This window comes from Trachemys scripta, chromosome 6, assembly GCF_013100865.1.
Source record: "Trachemys scripta elegans isolate TJP31775 chromosome 6, CAS_Tse_1.0, whole genome shotgun sequence".
NCBI classification, from domain to species: Eukaryota; Metazoa; Chordata; order Testudines; family Emydidae; genus Trachemys; species Trachemys scripta.
Genome location: NC_048303.1, coordinates 25,639,825 through 25,657,535, shown reverse-complemented (window position 1 = coordinate 25,657,535; position 17,711 = coordinate 25,639,825). Strand labels below are relative to the sequence as shown.

Below are 17,711 nucleotides of genomic sequence, written 5' to 3'. Positions count from 1 at the left end.
TTCAATTTTAGCCAGCTGTTCTTCATCCAAGAGCTGATCTCATCCAAACACTGGACCATCTTGATAGTACTGGTGTGTCATATGTGGTTATGGATAGATAGAGCTGTGTGTCATCTGCATGTTGCTGGGACTTAAGTCTGTGTTATCTGAAAAAGGTATCTGCATGGAATACTTACAGAGCTGGAACCATAGTTTGTATTTAAAAAGATACTGGCAAGATTAATATATGTGTTTGTAAAGTGTCCTTGCCTATCTTTTTAATACCACTGGAGAAGATTGAAAATTGAAAGAATTTTTTAAATAACATTTAGTTTTCACCATTTATTTTGTTTCCTTCCTGCTTTTCACATTTACTTGGACAATTGTAACACAATTGGTCAATTTCATTGTGGTGCTTCTAGTTAGGTTTACTTTCTGATCCTCTTGCAGTGCATAGTACTATTGTGATCACATTCAAAACACTGCAGGAGAATGTTCAAATATAAAAATATTTTTAAAAATTGTAAAGAAATAATTTGTTATCTGTGCAGTTTTCTAAAACCTTTTTAAAAAACAAAACCTAAATTTTGGGCCTTAACTAAGTTGGCAGCATTCTTATAATGCAAGCAAATGGCTAGTACAGATGTCATTTACGGTATGACGTGTGTTAACTAACTTCCAGTAAGCATAACTTTGTGTAATTTGATGCCCTTCTGCTTTTAAAGGCAGTAATCTGAGCAGTGAAAATCTTGTGTATGCCAAAATTGGAATGAGTAATTCATTCCAAAAATATTACTGTTAATATTTAAACAGTATTTTCATACACTTGGGTAATTTGTTCCAACCCATCATACCAACCAAATAATAAAGCTGTTACGCAGCTAAATCAGACAATTAATTTTTTAACTGCAGATTTAGAGGAACAATAATGCATTCACTGAACAAAGGATCAATTTGTCAGAAAAATTGTTGAGGTTTTGGGAAAAAATCTGCCTATCTCATTGTACAAGTAACACACTATAGAACGTGACTCCTATTTAGAATTTCTTGGGATTAGATACAAGGATTCTTTAGAATCACTTGCAAATCTTTTCTTTTCAGGCATGAAGAATAATAGCTGTTAGGTATGTTCTCAGGATTAACACAGAAACCACTTGCGTAAATCTTTACATATCTGTAGTCCTCTTAATTAGTTAGGTTTATTAAAGAAATTTTATGTTCATTTGTAACAGCTTCCCAGTTTATGTAGTCAGCAGCAAAGTAATATATTGTAAGTGTACAGATTTCTTTGTTGTTTAATAAACAGTTTAAATAAATATGCTGTCTAAAGACCGTAGGAATCCATAAATATTTACAGAAAGGAACTGAACAGTCATCTATCCATATTTTCATTAACATATGTTTTATTTTACTGAACAAATATATTTTAAGAATTTTCGAAGAGAGAAAATGAGGTTTAAATGCCCTAATTGTCAGTGAAGGGCATACAGTATGTGCTTACAGAAACCCATCTGGGATGTGTGTAATTGCTTAACTAGGGCTTGATTCAAAGCCCCCATAAGTCACTGAGAACCTTTGCATTGCTCTCAGTTACTCATTGGCCCATACAGAATCACATACAGACAGGACATAGAAAATTTTGTTAAGTAAACATATGATGCCCTCCTTTGAAATTACAGTGCAAAATGTACAAGGAAAGGTTTAATTGCACCATAGTTTCTACGCCATCTTCTAATCACTCACATGGCCCACTGGGAAAAAGTTCCAAGTGGTGTGGAGAAATCTCTGCAAACAACCTTCTTACAGGGTTTTGCAATAATTTTTTTTTAGGCCCCCTTATGTATTAAGTTCATTTTAAATATATTTACCTATCATTGAACTAGGGTCCAATGGAATAATAATAATATTTAGATAGTACTTTATATGTTCAAAGTGTTATACAAGGATCTTCATGTATTATGCAATTTAAAGTTTAGCAATGTCAGTACGACGACGTAGGCACTGGTTGCGTTGTTTTATTGCTGCTTTGAATTAGAAATCAGAAAGAGCAGACATGGAACAATTATTTTATGCATTTAGACCCTGATTTTCCGTTAGCGCTGCAGGGGGAGATACTTGTATCTGATAAAGAATCCCTTGCCATCAGTGCAGTTCCATGCAGACAGAGGACTCTACCTGCCCTGAGCTCATTGCTCCTTTTAAAAGGTAGAAAATTCAAAGTTGGTAAAAGGATATATTTTTTCACACAAAACACATTTAATCTTTGGAACTCATTGCCATAGGAAGGCATTAAGGCCAAGAATTTAATAAGATTCAGAAAGGGATTGTTCATTTATTTGGATAAATGGATAACAAGAATATAAGGAGTTAGGAAGGGAAATTAAACTTTATGCTTCAGAGTTTAAATCAGTCTCTTTTGGGCATTTAGATGAGATCTAATGTGGGGCGTACTGGGCAGATTATCCCACATCTGCCTATTGTGGAATTCTTTCTCTGACAGCATGTGGAACTGGCCATTGTCAGAGCCAGGATACTGTTTTACATGAACTCTGTGAGATCTAGTATGTCAATTACTATATTCCTTTTGGAGTCTTAGTTGGTATTATTAATGTATATATGATATTGACTCTGTGTTCCGCATTCTAACTGCTCTCATAATAGGTGGTTTTACATTTTTTATAAATCTGTGTATTAATGAAATGTTATAATGTCTAGTAACACCTTAAACATTACACCTAGTGAAGTAAACAGAATAAATACTAATTTTTATCTATAAGTATTTATTTTGACCTGTAAAGGCCATATTAAAGTAGAAAAATGTAGACGTCAAAGACATATTTAAAGATCACTTTTAAAACTGAAACATAATGGTAAAGGTTTAGCACCAAAAGAATTTAGGTTAATTGCAAAAAACTAGATGACAGAAGTAGCAGATAGGTCAAAGCCTGGTGGAACAGTAATTAGCTATTACAATGTGAGTCTGCTAAAAACTGCTGAGTACAATTAGGAAGAATTTTATTCATCAGCACTTTGAAACTGACTTTATGGATCAATTTCAGTAGACTTGGCATGTGCTCACATGTACTAAAGTGATCCAATCATAACAATACACAGAGCTCATCTAAAGCAGAGGTTTTATTCAGTCAGACTCACAAGAATGTAAGGCTTAAGTAATTCCAAAGTAATGTGAGTAAGAAGTAACCGGTCATAATACTTCTTAGATTTGATTGTAAAGCCAACCTCTTGATGAATATTACCATGTTTTAATTAATTTTTACAATAGTTTTGTCATTCCAATCATTTGCCATACTTATAACTTTTTAAATTAGAACCATTAAACTTCAGTGCACCTTAGTTCTATGAATCTTCATTAATTTAATGCATGAAATGGTACAAAGTCCATTGTACTTCTGAGGAGCCACCTACTGGAAATCTTCGAAAGAGATCATGTAATTCTCTAATGTATTTAAAATGACAAGACAGAAATGTTTGTTTAGACAAGGGGGTCCTCAAACACTGGAATTTCTACTTCATAGAACTTTACTTTTAAACCTTTAAAATTTTATTTAATTTTTTTAATAGATTTAAGAACTTGTACTAATGAAGTGTTTTAATTATAACTGGGAAATGAATCAAACCTGCAATCAGATTACGTAATCAGTATGATGAAAGCTTGACTGAATAGAAAAGACAGATTTCTTCTGCCTTCCAAATGAAATTTGACAGAGAGGTAGGAAACAGTGAGTAAAATGAATTTTTCAGGAAAAGCCTGTCAGAAAAGAGCTAGAAACTTAGATATCTATGGTAGAAAATCCTTAGAGAAAACTATATGAGTTAGTGTAGGCAATTTGAATCATACCTGGGAATTTTTCAGACATTTTCCCTTGAGCACAGGATGGTAGCATAGAGGATTTAAAAATGTCTGTGATTAGTAAGAAAGTTCTCATTATTGATAGGGTCCGTTGGATCAGTAGAGAAGTGTGGTGCAGAGTGGCATTCATTGTGGGATGAGGTGGAACACAGAGAAATTTGACTCTGAAATTTCATGTGACTTTACTGGGGGATATTTGGAAGCTTAGATGTATATCCTTGCCAAAAAACTAACTGGACCTAACTGTTTATTAGATATTAAAGACTATTGAATGGTTCTGTTTACAAATCTATTGTAAAGGGGGGAGGACGACTGGTGCACACAAAATTATAAATAATCTGAAGGTTTTGGAAAAGTAGTGGAATATTTTTCAGGCTTTCTTCAAAAAGCAGGTCTGCTGACAACTAATATGAAAAAGAAATGGAAAAAAGGCATTAAATCATGCATTTCTCAAAAAAAATCCAGCCACCCATTAACCTCTGTTCTAAGATTATCAAGTGGAATTAAACTGAACCCAGATTTCTAAATTGTACCATAGGGTAGTCACACTAAAAAACACCAAAAACTTGGATTTAAAGTGTTCATTGGAATGCTGTGTTTGTTTTGTTTCTCTTGTACAGAATTATTAGCTTTCTTATCTGTCTAGTGCTTTTACTGTGCTCATCATAGTGCTATGAGAACACTTTACAAGTTATAAAACTAAACATTCAAAATATCTTTATATCTTTTTTCCCTTCCATCCACAGTCAAGTCAATATGTGGTGTTTGTTTAATTTATTGTGGGACATCTTGGTGCAAGAAATAGGTTTTACATTTTGATATGAAGACACAGTCATTCTAATCTACTCTGGTAGTAATCTTCATAGTTGTGGGCCAGCTGCTGAGAAAACAGTTTCCTGAACATGATTATCAGTTGTGACATTTCCATCATTTCAGTGAAATGTAATTGTCAGTGTCTTAATTGTCATAGTAGTGAGTGTCTGAGATAGTGATCTCAAAGTGAGGTTGTCCTGGTAGCACGTGCCAGTTCCACGGAGGACTTGAAAAATAAGTGGATTGTGCTGCTGAATAGGAGGGTCTCTGCATTTTAAAACATATGCAACTTTTTTAAATTGGTGAATTTTCATTCCTAGGCATAGTGCTTTGCAGTAGCAAAGCCCAGAGCTTCCAAATATAACCATCATTGTTAATGACAATGGAAATTATATATTTGTTGTTATGTGATCTGTGATTTGTAAGGTTTATTTCCAGTCTTAGGTTACTCGTTTTTGCTATATTTATATTTGATATATTTTAGCCTTCTAATAAAAAATATTTTTTTTAAAAAATACTTCAAGTTAGTGTCAGAGTTTGACCTTTAATATTTTCTCCTTCTTATGTATTTAAAGAAATTATGTTACTAGTTTAAACACAGTTAATGGAACCACTGTGGTTTAGTAGTAGATAGGGCTTGAGACTTCCATTCTGCTCCTAGTGCTGCCACTGATTAGCATTTCAAAAATTACTGTGCTACTGAGCAAGTCCCTTGACCTGTCTGTGCCTCAGTTTCCCCATCTGTGAAATGGGATATTTAACTTGCTTTTGTAATGCCCTTTGAGATCCATGAATGAAAAGTGCTCTGTAAGAACTAAGTATTATTATTATTATTAGTGGCTATCCGATAATTCAATTCTGTCTGGTTTTTACAAGACAACTAAAAAACAATCCCTTTTGTAGGGAAAATAAGGAAGCTGAAATTGTTTAAAGATGATAGAAACAAGAATGAAAGCTAGGAAAAGTAACCCATTTCTAGCATGTCAGATTCTGAGTATTCTGATGAAAGTTAGTATTGTGTAGGCTAAACACACGAAACGTTGTTGCTGGTTGTCAAATCTACCACTGATGTGTATACTGGGCAAGTTTGTGGCCCATTTCATATGTAGATATGCATAGGAGCTAACCAGACTAGAGGCCTCTGTGCTAGAGGAGCATAGGTGCAGCTACTGATGTGTTCCCTCCTGCTACAAGTTGGCCACGAAGAGAGCAGGCAGTTTGTGCTCCTCTCAGTGCCAATATACATATGCACAATCAGTAGCAGAGGGCTCTAGCTGTTGCAAGCTAGCTATTTGTAATTTTCTGTGAACTGCTTGCGATTTTTGGATATCCCTGACTAACCTACACCTACTACTTTTTCATAGGTCTTGATGGCTCTACATGAGATGTTCCCAGCAGTGCATGCAGCAGAAATGGCCATCCAGAGAAATCCACATTCTTGGGAGGCATGGCAGACTTTGGGACGTGCTCAGCTTGGATTAGGAGAAATAGGACTGGTAAGAAAACAGCCTTCTCAAAGAATGGAACATGCAAATCATGAATTCAGAACCACGTGTGATAGAGTAAAAGTACCAAAATGCCAAAGTAATTTAATTTTCTTATAAAACTTGAATGTAAACAAGGCAAAGGATTATTGTTCCTTTTATTTCCAGTAATCTCTCCTACTTTGTTTCTTAACAAACATTTCCTTTATAACATTAATGTCAGGTCTGTGAAAGACTTGACCAGATCAAAGCCATTCACCTTATTCACATGAGGGATTTAACCAATAGTGTTCTGTGGCACCTTTGAGACTAACAGAAGTATTGGGAGCATAAGCTTTCGTGGGTAAGAACCTCACTTCTTCAGATGCATCTGAAGTGAGGTTCTTACCCACGAAAGCTTATGCTCCCAATACTTCTGTNCTGTTAAAAGCAACAGAGGGTCCTGTGGCACCTTTGAGACTAACAGAAGTATTGGGAGCATAAGCTTTCGTGGGTAAGAACCTCACTTCAGATGCATCTGAAGAAGTGAGGTTCTTACCCACGAAAGCTTATGCTCCCAATACTTCTGTTAGTCTCAAAGGTGCCACAGGACCCTCTGTTGCTTTTAACAGATTCAGACTAACATGGCTACCCCTCTGATACTTGAAACCAATAGTGTTGTTACACTTATCTAACTACACAAGTACAGATGCCTGTTGCCTATCAGGATGCAGTGCAGTTTACCATGGTTTGAAATCAATGTACACTGCACCTGTTCAAGTCATGGTCTATATTGGCGCAACATGTCTATAATAGGGGTTTGCACCATTGCAACTACATCAGTGGCTAAAACACTCATCTAAACAAGACCTTACTCTTTTCCACAAGAAGTTTATGAATTTAGCAAATCTATATGAAACCCAGGTTGAGTTGTCTTCTCCATTAGAATACTTAATTTTGGGGATCAAATATTATATTATAACCCTCTTTTATACCTAGTTTGGCACTGATAAGTTAATAAGTTTTACATTGTGTTTAAGAAATGTAGGTACATGTGTCCAGAGGTAAGTGTGATAGGTGCTTGTGTGTCACAACTGGGACATTGGTGGTCATACCTAGTGGTTGGAGCAGGAGTTGGGAGTCCAGCCAAATCAGGTACAAGGAGGTCAGAATTCAAGACAGGCCAGTGGGCAGATGGATAATCAGGTATTAAGAGGCAGGTAAGGTGAGGTCACTGGTAGGCCAAAGTCAAAGGAAGGTCAGAGGGCAAACTGAAAGTCAGGTGTCAGGAGGCAGGCAGGGTCAGGTTACCAGGAGATCGGTGTTGGGCACCAGGTTACAGAAAACAATTAAATACCGAAGTCAAGGACAAACCAGGGTCAGAAGCTAGATTTAGGGTCTGTCACAAGCAGAGAGAGGCAGGTAGTCTGTGGTGTTTCTCAGACAGCTCTCTTCCATGCTTCCTGGTGTAAGTATTGGTACCGGCCAATCAATGGGCTGTGAGGCGCTGCCACTCAGGTCCTGCTACGTGGTACTTTCTGCTAAGCCCAGCCCTACAGGGCCCTCCTGTAGGAGCCCAAACTAAGTCTCCTGTGATGATCTGGTGGCATCAGCTACCCAAAACCCCCATAGTCTCTGGTTCCAGCCCTGCTGGTTCATACATTGTGTAAAATAAAATATACAGAGATCTGGAATCGCACTGCAAGTTGTTGAATTTTTTTTTAAATAATTTAAAATTCTTTAACAAAATAAATGAATAAATATAGGGTGGACCCTTTAGCAGATCCTTTTTTTGCAAAAGTGTACACTAAAATACCTTGTTTTTAAAAAATAAAACTTTTACTGGGCAATTACATTGTCCTTATGCATACTGTACATACGTACGTAGGTGTGTGTGTGTGTGTATATATATATATATTTTTAACTGATACATGAGTAGGTACACAACAGTTATACCCAACTGCTCCTCAACTTACCTTTCCTTGTTAGTGTTTCAAAAGAAGTAGATCTTGTGAAGGAGTGGGTGATGGTCTTCTGAACTAGTTCAGGGAAGTCATGCCATGCATAGCAGTCAGTATGTAAGAAAGTATGGAGACGTTTATGACAGAAGTAAACAAGTGGATGGTTAAGGCTAGTGTAGCAGAGTGCAGGACTTCTGATCTTTGTGTCTCAGGACCAAATTATAAAGATAAAAAAACAGTTTCCTAGGAAAAGCTCACATGAATGCATAGACTAATGAACTGGAACTACAAATAAAATGGTGGCTATAATTAATAATATCTATCTCAAATATCATTCAAACCAGCTATCCTATAATAAAGAGCAATATGGGTGAGACCCGATGTTGGTGATAATTAAACGTGTGACATTCATATCTATGTACACAGTTTTCTGGCTGTGTTAATTTGAAAGCACAACCAAGCAGAACTATTGATGAAAACAAATGCAAAAGGCCATCAGTAAAATGATTAATAATGGATTCTGAAATAAAAAAAATATTTGATTTATTTTATTTGATCTTTTGTAATACATGGAGTTAAGCAGCTATGTGATGATCCAAGAATAATACATTTACAGGGAATTCAGAGTCCTGTTGAAAAGAGAATGATTAAAGGTGTAATGTTTCGGCTGACATTTCTTTGGCTATTTATGAGAAATTAATATGAAGTGTTTTCTTTCCTTTTTTGTGTGTGTGGCTGGATCACTTAAAAAAAATTTTTTTTTTTTTAAATAGAAGCGTCAGTGAGGACGCTTTACTGTATTTGAAAAAATGTGACATATAAATAACATTTGAAAGCTGTATACTACATATATACAGTGTCTATTTTCTTGATATCACAAGATGAAGATGTTTTACTTACAAATTCATAGAATCATAGAATATCAGGATTGGAAGGGACCTCAGGAGGTCATCTCGTCCAATTCCCTGCTCAAAGCAGGACCAATCTCCAGACAGATTTTTGGCCCAGATCCCTAAATGGCCCCTTCAAGGATTGAACTCACAACCCTCGGTTTAGTAGGCCAATGCTCAAACCACTGAGCTGTCCTTCCCCCTAATGCATATCTAAAGTCTGGCACATTGAATCACCGGTGAAATTCTATAGCCTGTGTTCTGCAGGAGGTGAGACTTTATAACTTTTCACAGTCTGTTTTGGATTTAACTATTTTGAGTAATTTTGTATCATGTGCAGACTTTGTCACCTTACTGTTTATCCTTTTTCCAGATCACTTATGAATATGTTGAACAGCACTGGTCCCAGTACAGATCCTTGGGTGACTACACTATTTACCACCCTCCTTCGAGTGCTGATCCCCATGTGGATTCCAAGTGTGGGTGTGCATGTGTGCCATGCACTGGAGCCGGAACTGTTCATAGTATTGTCCGTTGACCCGCATCGTGCGTCGACCACGTGGTATATCCGAGGCTTTTAAGAGGCTGTGCAGGTCGATGCAGCTCCAGTTCCCTCTTACCGACTCATGGCCAGAGTTGAAACCCTGTCCCTCCATGCTCTTAGTCACCTAAGAGTACTGCGTTCAACCTTTTTCACTGTATATCGTTTCCTTGTTTAGTTAGTTAGGTAGTTGTCTGTTTTTCGTCTGTAGCCAGTTAGGTTCTTCGTTAGATTTCTTCCCTTTAGGGGCTTCTCTCCCAAGCCGGGGTATTATGCCCCATCAAGCCGGTTTTAAAAACTGTCCCTCGATCCTTTTCAGTGAGTGACGAGCACACCCACTGCCTATACCATCTGGGCGAAGCCCACATAGTCTCTCGCTCCTCCATTTGCTACTCTTTCCCATCACAGAACCAGGCAGCTAGCGAGCTCCAACTCTGAAATTTTCAAATGTCAGAGGCCATGCGCCCACGTGCACAGAAAGATCTGGCTCCAGTGCAACCACTGGAGCAATGCCCATCACCGATGTTGACAGTCTCAGCTGACCCCTCCCATACGGTATTACCAGAGCCCTACTGCATGCACAAGAAGCACAGGCATGGATGGCTCCTTGATGGGGACCACCTCAAAATGCAGCGTTTCCTCCCTGAGCTGGAATCAGTCGGGCCAGAAATTGCACGCGATAGCTGAAGGCTCACCTTTGACTTCAGCACTGGCTTCCAAGAAAGCATGCACAGAACATTGTTCCAAATGCCACTGCTCTCCACCAGCCCTGTCGATTCCGACACTGGGACCCCACTAGAACCATCGAGCTCGGTGCTCCCAATCCCGTGCACGCCAGGCTGTTTATCGCCTTTTACACCGACGGCAGAGCTTATGTTGCCCTTCACCGGTACCCCACCGCATTCGGGACCACCACAGGGCCCCAGGCTCCCTACTCCAGCTGATGAACTCCTTGTCCTCCATCTCTCTCCACCAGCGCTGACGACAGCCAAGGCCCTTCTCCTGGTTGACCGTCCTCCCACATCACTGGTACCACCAGTACTGCCTGCACCATCGGCTCCCCCCTTACCAGAGCAGTTGGAGCACTGATGGTCATGACAGCACCGCAGGAACCACCCATTCTTATGGGTGCTTCATCATCGCTGGACGATGCACTTATCCCAGCTTCCCTCTCCCCCCTGGATGACCACGCACAATACCAGTCCCTGTTCCGTCGCATGGCCCCTGCCCTCAGCCTCCTAGTAGAGGATGTTCAGGATCTCCATGACCAATTCCTGGACATTCTTCAGCTTCTGGGACCCTCCTGCATGGCGTTGCCCATCCATTCAGCTATTTTACAACTGGCCCAGATGGTGTGGCCCATGCCAGCCTCTTGTGCCCCTACACCAAAGTGAGCGGAACACTGGTATTTCATCCCCTCCAAGGATACAGATTTTCTATTCACCCACCCTCTGCCAAATTCCCTGGTAATCAATGCTGCCATTGTGTGTGCCCATCAGCAGCACTTCAAATCAACACCACCAGATCGCAGTGCCAAGAAACTAGGCTTGCTGGGGAGAAAAGTTTATTCATCAGTAGGGTTACAATTTTGTATTGCCAGTTACCAGGCCATGTTGGACAAACACAATTTTCTGTCCTGTTCCCGGCTGGTGGACTTCCAACGCGTGCTAGATGAAGGCAGACTGGTGGCCAAAGTTGCACTCCAGGCAGCAGTGGATACTATAGACACTGCCTCTCACTCTGTAGTGTCTGGGGTTGTCCTCTGGCATGACTCGTGGTGGTCTTCCAAAGGAGGTCCAGGTGACGCTGGAAGACCTTCCCTTTGACAACAATAAACTGTTTAGCGACAGACAGACAAATCCCTTCACTCCCTTAAGGACTCTCATGTCACCCCTTGCTCCCTGGGTATCTATACCCCAGCTCCACCCTTCCGTCCTCGCACCACCTATCAGCCATACCCCCAATGACCTTTGAATCTCTTCAGCATCAACCTCACTCTCAATGGCCACAGCACTCTCCCTCAGCTGTCTCTGCCGCTTCAACTTCCCACCGATGACCCAGACAATTGTTTTGACTCTTATATTGAGACCCGTGAACCACCCATAACCCTTCTGTGTCCTTCTGGACACACATCCCGTCATATTCAGGGATCACCTGGCACTCTCTGCCCACACGTGGAGTTCCATCACCTCCGACCACTGGGTGCTGGATGTCAACCATCAAGGATACCTGATCAAATTCCTTTCCTTTCCCCTGCGCCATCTGCCCGGGGGATGCCCCCCGGACCTCTCCCAACTCCATGTTCTCCACAATGACGCCACCGCCCTCCTCTGCAAGGGCTCCATAGAACCTGTGCCACATCACCCCATTTCTTCTATTCCCCCTAGTTCCTCATTCTGAAAAAAGGGAGTGGTATACGACCCATCCTAGACCTCCACGCCTTAAACAAATTCATTTGCAAGTTTTTTTTCTGGATGGTAACCCTCCTTACTATCCCCTTTCTCCCCCATGGAGCCTGGTTCGCAGCTCTCAATATGAAAGATGCATACTTTCATAGAGACATACACCCTACTTATCGCAAATTCCTTCGCTTTGTCTTCGGCAATGCCCGTTATCAATTTTGTGTCCTCCCCTTTGGGATCGCCACTGCCCCCGCCCCTTGTATCTACCAAGGTCTTTGCAGTTTTAGCAGCCTATATGTGCTGATTGGGACATACCCGATTTCCTTACTTAGGTGACTGGCTTATGTTGGCATACTCCCACTACCGCCTCCTGACTACCATACACACTGCACACCATACTTCAGAAACTGGGAGTATGCATCAACGAAGAAAAATCTGTCCTCGTCCCTACCCACATGCTTACCTTTATAGGAGCACGTTTGGAGTCCATAGCAGCCAGAGCCTTTGTTCCCAGGGACTGCTTCACCGCCCTTGTTGCCTTCCTTGCTACACTCCGACATCGTCCATGCACACATGCCCGCCAGTGCCTCTCCCTTCTAGGACATATGACGTCTTGCACTGCTATTACACCACATACCCGTCTCCTTATGCATGGCCTCCAACGTTGGCACCGAATAGTCTATGATCCACAAGTAGACTCCCTCACCAAGCTGCTGGTCCTTCCCTCGTGGTGGTACAACCCCTCCACAGTCTTGGTGGGCATTCCATTCACACCCCCACACCCACTGCCACCCTCACCATAGACGCGTCCTTAGTGGTCTGGGGCACCCACCTTGACAACCACACAGCTCAGGGTCTCTGATCCACGCAAGAAGCATGGATGCACATCAACATCCTCGAGCTCTGAGCAGTCCATCTGGCCTGCCAAGCCTTTCTAAACTTCCTCCACTCCTATCACGTCCTAGTATTCCCAGACAACACGATGGCAGTCGTCTATATAAACAAACAAGGTGGCACCTGGTCCCCCTCTCTGTGCGCGGAAGCTGTCCACCTGTGGAATTGGTGCCTCTGTCACCAAATCACGCTACATGCCATACACCTCCCAGGCACCAGCAACTCTCTGGCAGGCCGACATCTTTCCACACCAACCATGAGTGAGAACTCCATGACCCCACTCTCCAGTCCCTCTTCTACCAATGGGGCGTGCCTCACTGTGATCTCTTTGCAACACCACAGAACAACAAACTACCCCTGTTCTGTTCCCAAGGAAGCCTGGGCCCAGACTCTTTGGGCAATGCCCTTCTTGTTTCCTGGCCTGCGCATCTACTCTGTGCATTTCCCCCTATCCCCCTCCCTCCCCAGGTCCTACACAAAATACGCAAGGATTGAGCCACAATGATTCTTATAGTCCCCTCTTGGCCTTGCCAATATTGGGCTTGGTATTTGGTTGGGGATCCAGTGTAAACCAGGCCTGCTCTACACCCATCCGCAACATCCTCACTAATAGCAGATGACTCTCCACTTACACGTGCTGCTCTGCCAAATGACATCGCTTTGCAGCCTGGGCAAGCTGAAATAACATTCCTACCAACTGTGTCTCCATTCCTACACTTCTAAACTACCTCCTTCATCTCTGCCACTTGGGCCTTGTGCATTGCTCTATCTGAGTTCATTTAGCCTCTCTCTGCATCTGAAGAAGTGGGTTTTTTACCCTCGAAAGCTTATGCCCAAATAAATCTGTTAGTCTTTAAGGTGCCACCGGACTCCTTGTTGTTTTTGTAGCCTCAATGCCTTCCTTCCTCCCAGGGATGGCTTCTCTGTCTTCACTTTTCCGATGACCTCCAGATTTCTCCAGGGACTCCTCAATGTTTTTCCTCCCGGAAAACAGCCCATCTGTCCCTCCCCCTTGGAATCTCAATCTCATCCTCTCGATACTCACCAAGCCCCTTGCCCACATCTCCAGGAAGGTTATCTTCCTGGTGGCCATCACCTCAGTACGTCGTGTCAGTGAGCTAGCGACCATGATGGCAGATCCCCCCCCTTTACCATCTTCCATAAAGATAAAGTCTCCCTGCTCCTCCACCCCAAATTCCTTCCCAAGATGGCTTCCTCCTTTCACTTCAACCATAGCATACCTCTCCCACTCTTCTATCCTGAACCCTACGCTTTCTCCCTAGAACATGCCTTCCTCTCCTTTGACGTTCGACGAGCACTGGCCTTTTACCTCCACTGAAAGTGAGCCTTCCGCGCATCTCCGCGACTCTTCATCGCCCTCGCCGAACGTTGCCGAGGCTCTGCCTTATCCTTGCAACGCCTTTCCAAGTGGATCTCCCGCTGCATTGAAACATGCTACGATCTCTCAGGCGCAACACTTCCACTCAGGGTCACAGCCCACTCGACATGGGCTCATGCTACCACATACGCCTTCCTTGCAGACATACCTTGCCAGGACATATGCTGGGCAGCGACCTGGTCCTCCATACACACCTTCTCCATGCATTACACTATTGCTCCCTCCACGGCGATGGGTGCCACCATCGGACATGCTGTCCTACACAGTTGGTCCTCTCGAGAGACCTCGCGCCTGCCTCCTTCCTGAGTACTGCTCTCCCACACTTGGAATCCACATAGGGACCAGCACTTGAAGAAGAAGAGAAGGTTACTTACTGTAACTGGAGGTTTATTGAGATGTGTGGTCCCTATCTGGATTCCAATCTTGCCCTCCCTCCTCTCTGCTTCAGGCTCTCCTACTGCCTGGTAAGAAGGAACTGGAGCAGCATCAACTTGTGCAGCCTCTTAAAGCCTCAGATGCACCACATAGTCAACGCATGACGTGCGTGCAGGTCAACGGACACTACTATGAACAGCTCTGGCACATGGCGCGCATGCGCACCCACGCTTGAAATCCAGATAGGGACCACACATCTCGAAAAACCTCCAGTTACAGTAAGTAACCTTCTCGTCTGTTGAAATGCACAGAAACAGTTCTTCACTGCACTTTAGTCATTATAAGTGGGTCATTAAAGGTTGATTTCACTGTACTGCCAAAGACAAATTAAACAGTCATTTCCCCTACACTTTAGGATCATCATCAGTACAGTAGCTTTTCATGAGAAAAACAAAATGGGCTCTGGGTTTTTGTAAAACAAATAAAAATAAGAAAGCCGCGTAAAGCAGAATTTTGCTAACTAACACTGTTATAGACGTTTACAAATTAACAAATAAGAGAACAAACATAAAACAAACCAACACTAAGTGTTCTTTCTTTCTTTCTTTATTTGGACAAATATAGTTATGTAATTATTTGATAATAGTTCACAGAATACTAGTAAATGTTCTGTAGTATATTTAGTAAAAGTAACTTGGTAATATGAGAACTGTCTATATCACTCTTCTGTTACTTCTTCATAGAGAAATTGGGCATAGAGTATCATGTCTCTTTTGTAAATATGGAGTTTGCAGATCAACAAAGAGCAAAGTATTGCATTTCTGCTAGAGTGCGCATATGCCAGATATACCCAATATTATTATTGCTCATAGATCTAGCCAACTCTTGTATTATATTGGAAGTTTCTATTATAAATTCTGACATAAACCATTTCTAGACTTTAGTTGTATTCTTGTGTCATTTGCCAAATTTAGCTAATTAGAAATACAAATATATGATAACCAATGGGAAAGCCAACATAGTGTGTGACATTTATTAGTCCATGTAACTTCTGAGTTAGTGGTTCCAGTGTAAAACAGTCAAATCTGTAGACCAGGCTGCTGCCATCCTAAGGGAAACAAATCATAACTCAAAACTCATTTTTATAGTTCTGTGTAGGATTAAGGCATTATGTTTTATCATACTGTTATAATATTCTTTTCTCCTAAGAAGGACACAGTATGCAGATTATTTTGCAGTAAGTAAAATACTGTTTTGAGCAGTGTTGGAATAGTATAACTCTGCCATTAATATTAAAATCATAAGTGGACACTTGCTTTTCTATTAAGAACACAAATACAAAATTGAGACGCAAAATTAAACTTTTAAAAGTTACTGTTTGTTTTATATTTGTGAAACAAGCCAAGTGAAGTAATATTTTTTATTAGACCAGCAGAAGTTGGTCCAATAAAATATATTAACTCATTTACTTGTCTCTCTCATATTCTGGGATCAACACAGCTACAACAGCACAACAAACATTTTATATTTGTTTCAGCCAAAAAATTGGCATTGAGCTTTTCTTTACATTATTCAGCTTGTAGTTCTTTATTTTTGTATGTTCTGTAAATTTTGGTATTTTCATCAAGTTTTGGTGTGAAATATTTTTTTTCTTGTTAAGGCATATTTCCCCAACCACAAAGCCAGCAACAGTCACATTCTAGCACACAGTATTAAGGGAGTGTTTGGCGAGAAGCTGGGGGAAGTGGAGTTGAGATGAAGCTAGGGGGCTAGAGCTAAACTATCAGGAGTCTAATGGTAGCACTGCACGTGGGCTAACTAGCCATGCTTCCAGTATTGATGGGGCGGGAGAGTAGGCACTCCATACTTCAGACTTTGTATGGTTAGATGGTCACTTCAGTGCCTCTGATAGTCTCACCAAAGAGGAGAAGACAACACTTTCTCTGTATCCACAATATTGTTTGTAGCTTTTGCCAATCCATTGGTTTTCCACGGGAGGCAATAATACTATCCCAAGTGGCTGTTCCCAAGCCAACTTGGGGGGCAAAAGTTGTAGAGAGGAACCATGGGATCTGATAAAGTTGCATGCCCTCTGATTTGAAGTAGCCAAAAATTGCAACCAAAAAATAACATACACTTCGGACATCTGTGCTTTCTCTGGCAGCGTTCACAGGGAAAATGGGAAAATATATCATAGGTAATAAGGATTATCAGGTGTTAAATTATCCATCAAAAATGAGAGAAGTACAGTGAATATGTAATGAAAAAGTGCAGACACTTTGATGTAAGAAGAAAGAACAGAGGAAATGTGACTCAGTCTTTAAATTGATGGCACAAAATATTCTTTCATTGCCAATCCATTAGTTGACTCATCTGCAACAAAACAGTAAGTTAGATAGCAAATAGTTAATACTTTCAATCTGTTCTTCAGTATATGAAAGTTGATGATTATCCAGTCAGAACTAAAATTGATTTGTTTTAATTGTTTAATGTGTAATTTACTTTAATATTTTGTCAAATGAACTAAACTTTGGCCATTTTCCATCAATTCTAGATCAAATATATAATAAAAAAAATGTTTCTTTGTATGAATTTGGTGCTCATAAAAATAAAAGGTTATAACAGTGAAGCATAAGAAACATTCCTCAGAAAGTTCTGCCAATACACCTTAATCCTAATCTGCTACACTTCTGTTACTCCAGTCTTTGACCTCTCTTGAAAGTTTTAGTTACATTTTGGTGCTCCCACCAAACTCACTTTTACTCATTCTGTATCTGCACTTACCCACTGAGCTTTCCCATTTTCCAAATCAATAAATTAGAAATGCCTGCAGTTTTCTAAAACCCTAACTGTTCTTTTATAAATAATTTTAGAATTGTTATCGGTAAACCTGGTAAAACCACCTGCAGGCAAAAGTTGCTCAACACTTCCCATTATAAGACCCTGTTTTCAGTCACTTACAACTGCAGACTTTAACCATTTGGCCTGAAATTTCCCAAGCTGGGTGTCTGCTGATTTTTCTTAAAAGTTTCAGCTAAAATGGTTCAGCTGTTTCTGATAAAGAGATTAGGGGAAAAAAGTTTTACCCATCTTAAAAAAATTATTACGAACATTTTGCTGTGA

At 40.8% G+C, this 17,711-nt stretch overlaps 1 protein-coding gene across 1 annotated transcript in view; it reads left to right on the top strand.

The window, feature by feature from the left end:
• Positions 1-17,711, top strand: part of TTC33 (tetratricopeptide repeat domain 33) — a 98,028-nt gene that overhangs the window by 64,300 nt on the left and 16,017 nt on the right. The window contains exon 3 of the mRNA XM_034773566.1: positions 6,028-6,159. Coding sequence (XP_034629457.1) covers positions 6,028-6,159 — 132 coding nt within the window. The remainder of the gene's footprint in view (positions 1-6,027; positions 6,160-17,711) is intronic.